Source organism: Tigriopus californicus, chromosome 12, assembly GCF_007210705.1.
Source record: "Tigriopus californicus strain San Diego chromosome 12, Tcal_SD_v2.1, whole genome shotgun sequence".
Lineage (NCBI taxonomy): Eukaryota > Metazoa > Arthropoda > Copepoda > Harpacticoida > Harpacticidae > Tigriopus > Tigriopus californicus.
The window spans coordinates 6703900-6717970 of NC_081451.1; the positions used below are offsets into that span (position 1 = coordinate 6703900).

The 14071-nt window shown below is 42.1% G+C and overlaps 3 protein-coding genes across 7 annotated transcripts in view; 2 read left to right on the plus strand and 1 right to left on the minus strand.

The window, feature by feature from the left end:
- Positions 1 to 14071, plus strand: part of LOC131892428 (titin homolog) — a 105085-nt gene that overhangs the window by 60283 nt on the left and 30731 nt on the right. For all 4 annotated transcript variants that reach the window (XM_059242298.1, XM_059242299.1, XM_059242301.1 and 1 more), the window contains one exon: positions 6654 to 6935. In XM_059242298.1, coding sequence (XP_059098281.1) covers positions 6654 to 6935 — 282 coding nt within the window. The remainder of the gene's footprint in view (positions 1 to 6653; positions 6936 to 14071) is intronic.
- LOC131892441 (uncharacterized) lies at positions 3126 to 4892 on the minus strand. Of its 2 annotated transcripts, none has more exons than XM_059242325.1 (3): positions 4579 to 4892; positions 3607 to 3757; positions 3126 to 3523 (listed from the first exon to the last, which is right to left on the minus strand). In XM_059242325.1, the coding sequence occupies exons 1-3, from the start codon at positions 4768 to 4770 to the stop codon at positions 3375 to 3377; spliced, it is 492 nt and encodes a 163-aa protein (XP_059098308.1). In that variant the 5' UTR covers positions 4771 to 4892; the 3' UTR covers positions 3126 to 3374. The 2 variants fall into 2 exon arrangements, with proteins under 2 accessions (XP_059098308.1, XP_059098307.1); XM_059242324.1 differs by having other exon boundaries at positions 3126 to 3535; positions 4579 to 4886.
- Positions 7808 to 12540, plus strand: LOC131892440 (uncharacterized). The gene is made up of 3 exons (XM_059242322.1): positions 7808 to 9152; positions 9880 to 10192; positions 12147 to 12540. The coding sequence occupies exons 1-3, from the start codon at positions 9026 to 9028 to the stop codon at positions 12349 to 12351; spliced, it is 645 nt and encodes a 214-aa protein (XP_059098305.1). The 5' UTR covers positions 7808 to 9025; the 3' UTR covers positions 12352 to 12540.

Here is a 14071-nt window from a genome sequence, read left to right on the forward strand (position 1 = left end):
CTCCAGTGGTTCATGGCCTGACCTAAGAAACTCAAACAGCTTTTTAACCCGGCAGTACTGGTTTAAACTCTTCCGTTTGCAAGTCCGAAGAAGTAATGTTGCGAGAGTCAACCTTTTTTACTTGCGTAAGGATCCTTAACTTTCAACATGCTCAGGGGAAGTGTCAAGACACTTTTCCAGGATCAGTCGCTTAGGGCAAAACCAAAGGAATCAACGGGTTCAAATTTATTTGAGATATACCTTTACTCCAAATGTAAAATATAGCTTAAATCAAGTTATAATTTCATACTTTTTTAGTGCACGCATTAGAAGATTTAAGTTGATTTTTAGCTCGCAATATTGCGTATGTTTACTTTACTCTATACTGAATTTTCTACGAACTATTATTCTTAGTGGAAATCCGATAAAAAGGCAGCATTCTTAGTTACTTGTAGAATAAGTGTTTTTTACGTGATTCCTATTTGAGAATGTTTTTAGTAGGATAGGTTTTGGAGAAACCTCCTTGATAATTTTTAGTATTGGAATATCATTATTGACATCCGTCCGTCCGCATTCGATTCAGTTGTCGTTAGAGGTGTGCAATTATAACCAAACAATGTTGTTGGTAAAATGCAGTAACGACGATGATGTTGATAGATGATTTCCTGTGATAAAACCATTTGCGCAAACCTGTCAGACTTGGGCTGAGGCCATTGTTGTCTTTGTACCGCTCTTCCAATTGAACCAATCAATCAAATCAATCTCTTTATCCACGAGCTAATTCAAGCCAAAATTGATCCAATACGGGGAGAGGATTCGATAAGGGGAATATCATTGGCATTGGCTTGACAAGAGTTCAATAAGCGTGTGATTATATATGCAGGACATGTTGATCGGATTTACAAGTAACTATTATTTCATCATTGGCAATTTTTCTTCTGTTAAAGTTGATCCAGTGTTGCCATTAGAGACCAAGTGCGTGCGGTTTGTTTTCCGCGTACTTTTCTTTAACTCATGTTGGAATGTAATTTGGTTTACCATCAAAACAGTACAAGAAAAGAATTGATATTTGTCGGAAATCAAATTCTAAAAAGGCTATTGTTTCACCAACAAGTTGGAGTTGTAAGATTGTTGCTTTGGCATCCCTGACTTCATTTCCGATGAGATTGCACAATTGCAGTTTGCAGTTGCACATGAGCGAATCCTTGTGGAAAAAAAGCAAAAAGTTCTGAATGATTTTCGGATGAGCTCCAAAACATCAAACAGCAACAACCATCACAAGACTGCCACAAAAGAATGTGGCTTACCTTTGATTTATGAATGTCAAGCACCCACAAAATGCATCCCACAAAAACCTTCGTCTTCATTGGTTTCAAGAAGAAGGACCGATTGTTTTAACGGAATAGAATGGGGGTTGAGAGAATTTTAAGACACAATGCGAAAGTCAGCCATAAAATCATTCAACATCCCATACTTTCAAAATACTTTGGTCTCAGGCTTACTCTTCACCTTAGGAAAAAAACAGGGAACAAAGAAGAATTATAATGGGCTCAACGATTTAAAATACAAACCATCTGATGCTTAAAAACACATCCTTGAGTTATTTTGCTGTACAGTACGTAGATAGGTGTCCCAATTGTCCATCATCACAGCTAAAATTAATTCTTATATCACCCTCGGGAATGCCCGCAGGTTCGCTTGCTTAATCTGGAAAAGCAGCACCTCATTACCTCATATTACCGTATGATTTAAAAACTATGAATAATCTTGCAATTAGCTAACTCAGCTTTGGTTCTTGTTATATTTTCAAAGTCATTCACGCACGAAATATAAATCCATATATACAGACACACAATTAGTAAAGGCAATCAAATTTCCACTTACCGGTACGTCTCATGTTGCAGTATTCCATCCGAGTATATAGCTAAAAGAAAGATGACAAATTATGCCAGCTATTACGTGAATGGAGTGACCTTAGCGGAAAGCAATGGTTATAGACTATTTAAGAAAAAACTCTCTGCATTATTTCTACCACATTTTTCTTTTCCTTTACTAATTTCTTCTAGGATCGGTCAAATTCCAAATGATTGCTCTAGCCAAGGACGACTTCATCACTGGACAGCGACAGGGGTGGGGGGAAAATGAATAATTCCAATTCCAATCAATCAAATGCATTTATCTTTACATGAGTTGACTCAATTATAGCCTCAGAAAGCAATGGTCATTTTTTATCTCAATCGAACGTCCGTGTCAAAAGTTATGAGCTTTTAAAACTGAGACCAGGGAGGGCGCAAATTGAATGAGCTAGCACCACTTTGGTAAGATCTTACGAAGGTGGTGCTAAGCAAGTCATTTTTTCCCCACGTCGTACTGAGTTTCAGGACCGCATTGCTTTGGACGCAGATGTTCGATTGAGATCAAAATTCGCGAACGCTTTCTGATCTAACTAAAGTAAGTCCAACTTGTGTGAAGGAAAATGCTTTCGGTTCATCTGGATAAAAGTTACGTTTCTCCCACCCTACCGTCTCTGTCCAGTGTTGACGTTTTCCTTGCTTTAGCGTATGAAGAAACGGCTAAGCAACTGGCTAAGTTTGCCCACTCATGAATGAATCACCCTTGAGTGAGGTTGATAAAAAGATTGATTCTATGGCAAAAAGAGGCGAATTTCAAGCATGTACAAACAAAAATATCTCTTTCATGCCTTGAAGACCGAATTGCCAACGCGAACTTCAAGAATCGAGCAGAAATGCACAACACATAGGCAGTGGTGCAAGTACATACGAGTGATGTTCATGTAATGGTGTGTGTGTGTGCGTGTGTGTCGTTCAATTCAGTGCGGAGAGTTGCTCCTCGAGCTCACTGATTTGTAACTGAAGAGGCTCAAGAAATCTCGTCCGTCAGTCTCGGTTTGGCTCTCCAAGTGGCGATCTCTCTCGCTCCTGATTTGTAGCATTACACGGATAGTGTCGTTCCTAGTGTTGTCGGTGGTGGTGCTTTTTGTCGTTACTTTCATTTATCTGGCTCACTTTGATCACTCAAGTGGGGAAAATTGGCAAGGAGAAGGAGGAGGAGGAGGAGGAGGCAGAGGACGTCGAGAAAATCAGGTAAGAGCCGGAACATTAACAATAACAAACCAGACGACAAGGCGCGTTCATGACAGGCTTTATTTCGTAGAGACCAGACATGAACGATGCTCAATTCAATTCTGGCGACCAATCCAGATGCCTCCTCTTGCATTATTGGCTTGGTTCTTCAATATCTGCTGCAGGGCTCAAATAGTAGTACACACTTACATATGGGTGTAGGCATAAATGTATAATAACATCAATAATCATAAAAATGATAAGTATCCATTGCACGAAGACAATGCCCCGGGTACCGTTCGCTCCGATTTTCTAATGAAACACATCGGGAAAGAGCAGCCGAATGCCTTGTGGAGGGAGACTTTGGCGACCGTAGACATAATCATAGAGGCTGTACGGGCGCCGATTAGGGGAGTTCAATTGGTGTCGTTTATTGTCGCGCCCCCGTTTGGGTTGGTTGGCTGAAGATCCATCTAAAAATGTCAGAGACTAGATTCCCTTTACAACCCAATGAGGCGGGTCAACAGAGGATCATGTTTCATACCTGGTCCGGCTCCGCCCTCTTGGCCCAGGTCCAATTGGAGCTTGTCCGGGAGGAAGGCGAATTTGGACACCGGAAGCATGACACGTTTCGTCATTTCCGGCTGGCCCATCAGAAGATCGGTCTCCAGGGACGAGGGAAAACAAGTGATGCCCTAGATTGGGATTAGAGTTTCATGTTCATACATGTTTTAGTGTTAGTATCTCAAAAGTGGGCTCATTTCATTTGGGCACGTGAACGTTGACAGACTTAGGGGCTAATTTTTCATTTGGAACTTGTTTTCAATGAGTAGGATCGAGATGAAGAAAAATGGTGTTACCCGCGTTCGTTGATGAACTTTGGGAGGAAGTTAGTTTTACTTATGTACTGTTAAATGATTCATGAACCATATAGATTTACAAAGACAAAACCAATCTCTGGCCAAGCATTTTGAAACTGTTCATAATTTAAGTCTGAGTTACAAATTCAGCGCAATTTCATCTTTGTAAGTAATAGTGCGAATATTTGACATGTAGGACATGACTGAAAACAATTTCGAGCCTTTTTTCTGCATACTATAACCAAAATATACCACGACCTATCGATTATAGTTCTTCAGTAGCAAAAGAAGCCGATCCTATTAATACAAAGATGCCGAAAAACATCCCGGGTCCGTGATTTAGGCTTCAAATTTGGAGTTGCTTTTCAAATGTAAATCAAATGCATTTATGTACATAATGTGTGAAATGAAAAGTGAACGGGGAACGAATACGATAAATGTGTGGTTTTGTACGCACACGACTATCGATCATCGACTTACTGTACAATTATCAACCTCGAATGGATTTCGTTCCCTACGTTGTCAAATACAGTTTTTGCATTTCCAACAGAAATCAAGCGCAATGTTCCACTTTCTGTTAGGACAGATCTATGCTGCACGCAAATTTTCCACACTCCCATTGGGGTTTGGCAATGATGGATGCTTCTGCACATTACCTGAAAGGATATTGCAAGTAAGAGAACACTGGTCAGAGCTCGAACCAGTTGGGTGGAGATGTTGACCATGACCAATGTTTCACGCGTTGTTGCAGAGAATCGACGTTTGAAATCGGTATCTTCTCTTGGGAGTTGGGTTGAATGTGTGAGCAATCGTGTTTGACTGATCCAGGTTCGAGTAAGGAACCACATCCTTTATACGTGGTTGGGTGAAACTTCTGGACCAACGCTCAAATGCTCACCTCAAGCAAGTGTGCTTGCTGGCTCATGGCTTTTGTCACCTCATGAACGGGCACCAAATTCTCGTGGTCGGCGGGAACAAGACATAACGGTGGACCAAGCCAGATCCAGATCCACAGTCAGTCAGGGTTAGGTTTCGGCTTGTTAACACATAATGGCTGGTATTTGCACTCGAGTATCATTCATGGAAAATCCAAAATATGTATCCAAAATATGGGTGCCTTTGGCGCCAAAACAGTTTTTCTTCGATTGGAAAAACGGAAAAAAAGACGGAGAAAATCGCACAATAAGTTTTTCGGGCCACTTTAACACTTATTATTTCTTCCCTTCCATACAATAAGGTGTACTAGTTTTGCAAGTTTAGTTTCCTTTTTTAACTAAATTTTCTTTGGTGATTGAGTAATGTACCCTTTTCGGGATTTTCGGCTCACCCTCTCTGGGATTTCAAAAAACGTGCTGAGTATTTTTCTTTTTAAATATGAGAATGGCCAAAATGTTTGAAAATAAAGAGAAGGCCCTATTTTTGGGGGGTCCAAGTCTCCATAAAGATGAGAAAGGTTTTTAACTATTTTTTTCTCGGTCGAAGCATTAAAGACTTGGGATTCATATTTATCGGACCTATCACCAAAAAGGAATTGGGCGGCTTAGAATGAAACTGTTGTTTATTATTCGAATCCCCCGTTCATTGTCTTTACACCCAGGGACTTGACTATTTATTTGAAACATATCTTAATTCATGTTTGGGTAAAAATCTCATCCGCTCAAAAAAGAAACATCCGTACTCATCCGTGCTGAAAGTAAAGACCAAGGCCATTTTTCAATCATATAATATTTGATCACGATAAAAGAAGATATGACGTTTCTTGATAATTGGTGGCTTTGTCATTGTTGCAAAACTAATTTTCTTGAGCCTGTCTGTCTAGTTCTCGAGCGGTTCTTGCAAAATCCGGCACTGAAACTTGCTATTAAAAAGTGCATTAAATTATAAGGGCTCAACTTCAATTGAAATTTTACTTGAAGCCACATGAGCGTAGATCGTTGGCCTATGCAACGATACATATATCCTTGAGTTCGAGCCATTATTAAGCAAGGGTATTTCAAACAACGCCCGCTTCATACACAAGTTATGAGCGTTCAACAGGACCGACCGAAGTGTGGGTCTGTAAACGAGTCCTAAAAAGATGACGTATCGAACCAGGGACCTCTCTCATTCTAGAGCACTGCACTAACCACTAAGCCACATCTCCTTCCTAAATTCGTGAGCCTTTGGCATATTTGGCATAAAAAAAGATTCCTAAGTCCGAATGCAAGTTTCAATAAAATAGGGTACAACACTTTAACACACACATGTGCGATGTATTTCAATTTTTTAAAGTACTATCAAGGTATTAGGAAAGGATTTTTTAAGAATAATAATCCGTTCTCATATTATTCAGCTTTTGTCTAAACGTTGGAGGCATGGCTCTTCAGTGAGTGACAGCGAGCACCAGGAGTTGATTAAAAGCTATTGAGCCCAACCAACTTTCAGTGACGACCAGAATTTTTGACAAATTGAGTATGAGCCCATGAGCCTTCTCCAAGATCATTATCGGACTCTTTAATTAAAACAGCTTCATGTTTCTCGACCGCGATACTTTAACGAGGAATTTAACAAAGTTCATCAAGTTCCCCGTCAACAAAAGTTGGAGCTACTCCAACCACGCAAACTTGATGACGCGGTAATCGAGCGAGTTATTTCCAGATTAATTTTGCTCAATATGTACTATGTACCAGGTTAATTGATTATGTTGGACATTGTATCTATACTAAGTGCCTGTACATCCATTCAATTTCAGAAGAGGTACAACCCGTTCCTCAGTCTTCAGTGGGTGATGCCATTTATCATGAGATCGCTGAGGAGTCTGAGCAAGGGGAAAACCAGTTGGAACACGACCAGACAGATTTGTCGACCTGTCTTTTAGCTGATCTTGATCAAAAGATCGGTGAGATTTCTTGCGAGCGCAAATTGAGTCAGGTCGTGATCGATCCCAATTCCAAAGAGACCGGGAAACTCCTTCTCAAATCCCAATCAGAGGATCTTCAAGTATTGAGGAACGCCCTGGACAAGTGTCATCAAGGTAAGGCATTTTCATTGGAACGATCTACGAAAAAGGGACCAACCAAAGGAGGCCACTTGATGTTATGATAATGATGATGATGAATAATTCGAGCCCTTGAAGCGTGACTGATAATCATAGTTCAGAGAAATGTCATTTCAAAGAAGGAGAAAAGATGAACTGATTTTTTTGAACCTTCTAACCCATCTTTTTGGATGTAAGTGTTGTAAAGAAGTGTTCAAAGATTGGAAATGACGACACGCGTCACAATATGAATATGCACATGAGTGTTCCACGAACCAATATCCTCAGCCACAGATGTCTATCGCTCACTAATATTGATTATTCGAAGGATTTTGAATGATATCTAAAATTATTTTATCGATAGATTCATCATGTTATGGAGTTTACTATCTGCATTAGATGCAATTAACGTTTTGGTACGACTTATTTAGAATTATTCTTCGACGATCGCCAAATTATAAAGAGGATATTCCACACATTTTGTTATCTTATGTCTTAGAGCTTTTCCTGAGAGCTTGACCTTAAAAAGGATGGCTTTCGTTATGATATATTCCTACCGGTCTCAAGACCGACAATGGCCTTGAAGACTTTCACTTTAGGCCCTATACTTAGAACCCAGAATATCAACTTATGGCATGATCGATTTTTAAGGGTAAAGCAAAGGGCATAGAAGAGTTGTGAGTGTACCAGTTCTAAAATCCAGAACAGATATACAACAAGTTACGTATCAAGAAATATGAATGTTAGATGCCATGAAAATCCCATTTGCCTACATTTGATTTCTTCTGCGGTCATTTCAATCATTGACATTCAATGACTTGGAATCAATCCCAAACTTCAACTCGTTGGATGCTTGGCTCTCACTCACTCGAAAAAAGCATCCTCGGATTGAGTAGCTTCAGCCTCCAGCGCCAATTGACAAACTGCAGTCTTTCAACGGTGCAAAAAATTAAATCACGCTCTTTAGGCCTCAGAATTATGGTGCATCCTTGTTTCAAAAGACATCTCGGAGTGCTTGACTCTCTCCAATCCAGACGTCGGACTTGTTGAATCGAATATGCATGAAATGACAAGAATTTCGGAGTGCATTGAAATGTCGTCTACCTTACTGAAGCCTGAAAACTAGCTTTTATTGCATTTAATTTTTTTTTAATGAACAATATGATGTCAAATTTTCTCCCCCTCCCGACGAAAACGATACTAAGTCTCTCTATTCGATTAGCTTTCAAGTTGTTGTTGAAGATGATGAGCGTTCTAGTTCATCTAGTCCGTGATATTCCTGCACATTTGCCTTGTCGGATGTTCCTAGAACGACATCAAGTTCAAAAGCTTCTAAACGTACTCATTCGGCCGCCAAGATTTCCTTCGCTTCCGTGGAACGTTCTTTGTGCCACAGATCTGGACCTTGAGCTAGAATCAGAATCGTGTTCCCCTTGTTCCACCTTCCAGCGTCTCTCAACTGGCTCGGGTGGAACATATCTGTGATATGCACTTGCGAGGAGCACAGACAGGATCTGCTCATCCTTGGATCTCACCTCCTGTGGGCCACTGTCTTGTGGCATTGAGGTCCGCAATCCCAGTTACTGTACGCGTACGTACATATGTACACGAGTACGTACAAAGAGCAGCACAGTAGAGGGAACAAATCAGGCGTTCACGACAAAACAAAATACAACCTTAACTTCGGAGGAGCCTGAACCTATTTGAGGCGAGAGCTCAAAGAAAATCGTCTAATCATTATTGGATTTGGAAGCATCACAAATGGGTGGTTACTATCCACCGTTTGTCGTGGGTCCTGTTCGATAGAATCGACCACAGTGCGAGCAAGACGTTGGCTGCCAAGCCCATGAATAAAGTTGGAGCACGAGGCTGACATTGGGGAATGTTTGTGCCCCCTCATTGACCATGGCGTCAGTCCGAGAGACTCACGCCCGTGTCCATAGTTGTCATGTACTCCTTGTATTGGGCAGGTGGACCCATTGAAGAATTTCCAGAAAACAACTGCTCTGGGGATCAAGAAGAGCTGCTAAACTCGATCAGCCAGGCGCGTCTGTGATATTAGAAATTTAAGGAAACGTAACGTATGTATGTGTGTGATATATCTCCATAACATGGAGAACGTGAAAGGGCGGGTGCCCCCCAAGAAAGTGGTCTCCATTGTTCCAAATGAAGGCTCTAGGTTCTGCTTGGTGAATGGCCAGACTCCTCTTGAAGGTAAGTGGAACAATTGGAATGGACCAGACTTTTATGAGCTCATGGCATTTATTTTGTGCTTCTAATCTGTTCTTTATCGTCAACCTTATCTTGTCACTGCCATTACTATTCAAGGGCAAATCACCACACAATCCATGTTGATTAGGTTTAGAGAGAGCCCGAGTGCAATGTTACGTCTGTACTTAATCAGCCCTCTTGTGGAAGATTTGTTGTCTTATCACGAAAACCTCGCCACATCAAAGTGGCGAAAAAAACGGGCAAGATGTCTGTTTCGGGTAATCGATCACGTACAGCCTCAAAGCAAGTTCGAGATAACCAGTTGGAGACGTTCAATGTCCAATTGTTTAGCCCAAGCTGTCATGTTTGCCCGATTCATTAGGCATGTCAGTGCATATCCTTGTGCAGAAAGTATCCAGGCCTCACTCCTACGTCTTTGGCCTAATATTTGTTTCCTTCGTCTCCAGAACATGGGTAGCGGCAAATCAATGAGGCAGAGATAAATTGATCGGGTGCACTTTGCCATGACCAGGCATTTCCCACAAGACGACTAGTTCCTACTAGCCGTAATGGTGCGATGGCGAGAACGATAAGAGTAAAAGGAAACAGATGCTTTGCCCCCACCCAAATCTATTTTTTAAATGACCTTATGAGCTCATGAAACCATGGAACCGCGAGTAGGAGACTGATGTCAGGCACACCATTTCCAATCACACTCGGGTATTTCTAGTGAACCAGGCGTTAACCGCAACCAGATCGTCGAGACCTCTCTCTTCGGGTTCCATTCGTTCCATCTCCCCAGCCCAACGGTGGCCTGTCCGTTCCAAGTCCCAGGATCGCCATTTTCTTCGCCGAAGTCTCATCTTTGAGGAAGGTGGATCCAAAGTGGCGCCAGAAAACGGAGTTACACACATTCCAAAACTTCCATTCACTCGACCGCGCGGTTCCTCTCAATCCAGCGGATGCGAAGGGAGCGCCAAGGAAAATGGAACGGGGTTCCACCGATCCGCTCGATCACCGATTCGAAATGATATATCCTCCAGGTAAAGCAGATCTTATCAACAATATATATTATTGTGGGGGAGTTTGTTAATTCGTAGTAAGAGATGAGACACAAATTTATGTATTTATGGATTAATTAATTGGACTATTTTTTCCAAATTTTAAACTCATAATTGACTTGTTTAGATTCAACTGTTCGTCATCTAAAGTTCAGAGGCTGTTATGTTAGGTTTTACATATAAAGTAAGGTGCAAAACATTAGTCCTTTAGTGACACAAGCGAGCCAAATACTTGATGTTCGTAAAAGATTAACTTACTCATTTAACCTTATTCATACAAAACAGCCCGAGACAAACAATAAATAAATATGTAAATAGCGGGTTCAAAACCACGATTCAGATAGTAGTTTTTTTGTGTGTAGGGGTGGAGAATAAGGTCGCAAGAGTTGTAGCGACTCATTTCAGAACACAGAAAACCAACATTGGTACCTCAATGACAAAAAAACCTATTGATATGAGGAACTTGTCGGTTTGTACTTACGTACTTGACACACCCACACATGAACAAGTATACTACTTGTCTTGTGAATTGTAGAGAAATGGTCAGTTTTTGGCCTCTGAGTCATGCGACGACCTTCATTGCTCACGAGGCCATCATGTGTCAGTCGTCGGCCTTTGTCGTTCCTCAAAAAGAACGTCTCATGAACGACCAGGAACTCTGAAGCGCGTTCGACACAAGAGAGATGAATAGAGTCAATTCCGTTGACTTATTGCCACGATTGACCTTGCATCCTTCGGGCGTGTTCAGTCTTCACGAATTTTCAAGTACAAAAGACGTAATTCAAAGGTGTGTCATCATTCTTGGTGGGGCCACAAAGTTCCAGTCGCTGGATAAATCATTACTCGTTGCATCCGGCACATATCCGGGGGAGGGGCTAATAATATAGGAACTCTGAAGGTCAACCCAACGAATGTCCTTTACCTCTTTGCCACCGAAAGTTATGAGTAAAAAAAGCTTTGCTTCATTGCCTCAGAACAAATGATGCCTTCATATGGGAAATGAAAGTACGACAGACCAGAGCGAGAGCATTCAGGAATGTCAAGACCTGCAATTCAGCAATATTCCGCTGAATTGTAAGATTGGCCATTGCAAGATTATCATGAGCTAAATGAAATCTCACAAATATTTTTTGTCAATCGAATGAAACTGACCATAGTTTGGAGATGGGGTAAAATCAAAGGGTTAAAACTGTAATTAGAGGGGATTTTTTGCTTGAAGTGGATGAATACATTATTGGTGTTGTCTCATTTCTCCTATTTGTAACTTCATCGTTGTTCTTTCAAGAGCCAAATCAAACCAGCCCATTTGTGATGTCACTTTTTACTCTACGTTTATGATATTTCCATTTCGTATTGGTGGCCTTTATAGAATATGTTTAAGCGCTTATCCATATTGACATGACCAAGGGTCACAATGAATATTCATGATGGTATCAAAAAGATGGATTGTAGAACACGTTAGCGCTCTTGCGAAAACGAGCTTTAGAAAACCTTTTGCTGGCTTAATTTTCAGATTACTAATATTGAGATTACATTTACTGGAATGGCTTATTTGTCATTTTCAAGACCAACATGAAAATTGGCAAAACAAATATTTGGAGTAGTAAACAAAAAATTCTAGGCCGACAAGCTGTCGAAAGTTGTGGCATAATCATTACTCAAGAGCATCATTTACGTACTCCTCTCCACATATCAGTGTCAACGGGTAAACTAAAAATTAGCTTTACATTTACTGTAGGCTTGTTTTAGTTAAGACCTCAATGTCTTGATTTTAGTAATACGCCACTCAAACCATCTTGAATGAAGAGCATGAGAATGAAAAAAAAAGATTTTTCAACATGGTATGCATGTTTTTTAGTTTAAATACGTTTGGGTTCAACAGTAAATTCCGTCCTCGCTTTGGGATGTCATGATCAATTTTACCATTCTCCTCTAGGTCCTCAATGTCATCGCGAGAAAGCTCGCAAGAAAGTCTGGATCACTCCAGCTCTCGGGGACTGTCGCCATCTCGTGGACGATCGGGGCAACTCCGGAGTCGAAAAGCCAAATCCATCAGTCAAAAGGCCAAGATATGGGAGGCCGTGGCCAAAACGGATAAGTCCCAGGCCGCTTTCAGGTTGAGCTTTGAACTAACCCTTTAACAACGATCCACAGATACATGTAACGACCCAAATTTGCTTTCATACGTTTAACAGCACTCTCCCTTGGTCCACTAAATTTGTTCGAAACCACAACCTCGCCAACGGAAGACCCGAGAGTAATCCAAGGTTAATGAAGACATGCTCTAGTCCGTCTCTGACGGATATGATGGCACAAAGGGATGCCACCAATGCGGATGAGCTGATGGCCCGCGACATCGTGGACTACTACAATCGAGAAATCCAACCGTCGGCTCTCTCAGAATCAAGTGGGTCCAAATCGAAAAGAAAACTCAAACGAGCTTCCACCTCCAGTATCGATGGATCCTCGCTTCGAAAGAGATCCCTGACCCCGTTAGATGAGGAGGAGCACCCCCACCCCCACCATCAATTCCAGTCCCAACAACAAGGCCAATCCAGCCCTCAATGCTCGAGTGGAGATGATGTTCCACTCGTTCCTGTGATAGAAAATTCCGATTCACGTTGTGATCCTGAGGGAGCAGCCAAGCTTCCTGACGTCCCCTCGCAGCCACCAAATGTGATAACCTTCAGTGGTCCAATCGGTCCCCTGTTGACGGAGGTGGAACCCAATGACACGGCTCTTGCAGCCCAAAGCGCCCCTCTAGCCAAAGAAATCGACATGCAACGAAGGCATTTGGAGGATCAGGCTCCCGATGGAAGGAAAGAACTCACGCCAGTGAGACTGGTGACGAGGCCAAATGCATTTGACAAGAACTCCAGTGCCAAGCAAGAGGTCCGACTCATCGATGACGAAGGCGTTGAGTGTGACTCCGCTGACTATGCTCCCCCGAGTTGGAGGCAAAAAGTGGTGATGGAACATCCTCCCCAAATCAATGGGGTCAATCGTCTAACCCAAGTGGAGCCGATGAGAGCGATTTTCCTCACAAGCAATCTCGAGTTTGATGAGGAGGAACGGATGGGGGGCAAGCCACCTGCATTTCCAGGAGGAGAAAGTAGCAGTGTGAGTAACGAGGGCCACATCACCTACAGGAGTGGCCATCATCATTCAGGATTTGCCAAAACTAATATCTCCCCACTCGCCGAGGAGAGCGAAGATCAAGAAGAAGTTGAAGACGAACCTGAGAAAAAAGATAAGGAAGCGGTTCAAGTGAGTGAGAGAAAAACGACCAGATCGCGTTCGCTGGGAGAAACGCAGAGGCCCCAGATCATCCCCGACCAGACAAGGCCAGAAGTGACAATCAAACGGGACACCAAGGTCGTGGTGGAATTTCCTGACGACAGCGAACAGAATGGTGTTGTGATTGGGAATCAAACGACCGACAATCAAACAACCGCCGCCACACCCGAGGGCACCAATCAGTCCGGGAATATCTTGTCCTTAGGAGCAGTGTCGACAACGACGACAAAACCGAGAGAAAACCCAAAACGTGTCGAAATCGAGGAGGTCCCAAGTGATTCGGACTTTGCTAACGAGGAATCTCTCTCTAGTGCTGACATAACACCTGACAATGCCAAGGTTCAAGTCAAGGAAGACGAGGACGACGATGACCTCCCAAAAGTGTCTGTGCCGAATTTTATAGTTATTCAAGAACTTGAATCCGAAGGACTAAGCGTCAAAGAGACAGAGGAAAAGTCTCCGGAGAAAGTGAANGGACGACGATGACCTCCCAAAAGTGTCTGTGCCGAATTTTATAGTTATTCAAGAGCTTGAATCCGAAGGACTAAGCGTCAAAGAGACAGA

Excerpts from the sequence above, each read along its gene's own strand:
- LOC131892440 (XM_059242322.1), top strand. The coding sequence starts at position 9,026 with ATGTGTGTGATATATCTCCATAACATGGAGAACGTGAAAGGGCGGGTG. Across the intron at positions 9,153-9,879 it reads TGGCCAGACTCCTCTTGAAG|TGAACCAGGCGTTAACCGCA; the intron begins GTAAGTGGAACA and ends GGGTATTTCTAG. Across the intron at positions 10,193-12,146 it reads CGAAATGATATATCCTCCAG|GTCCTCAATGTCATCGCGAG; the intron begins GTAAAGCAGATC and ends ATTCTCCTCTAG.
- LOC131892441 (XM_059242324.1), bottom strand. The coding sequence starts at position 4,770 with ATGTGGTTCCTTACTCGAACCTGGATCAGTCAAACACGATTGCTCACA. Across the intron at positions 3,758-4,578 it reads TACTTGCAATATCCTTTCAG|GGCATCACTTGTTTTCCCTC; the intron begins GTAATGTGCAGA and ends ATCCCAATCTAG. Across the intron at positions 3,536-3,606 it reads AGAGGGCGGAGCCGGACCAG|ATGGATCTTCAGCCAACCAA; the intron begins GTATGAAACATG and ends TGACATTTTTAG.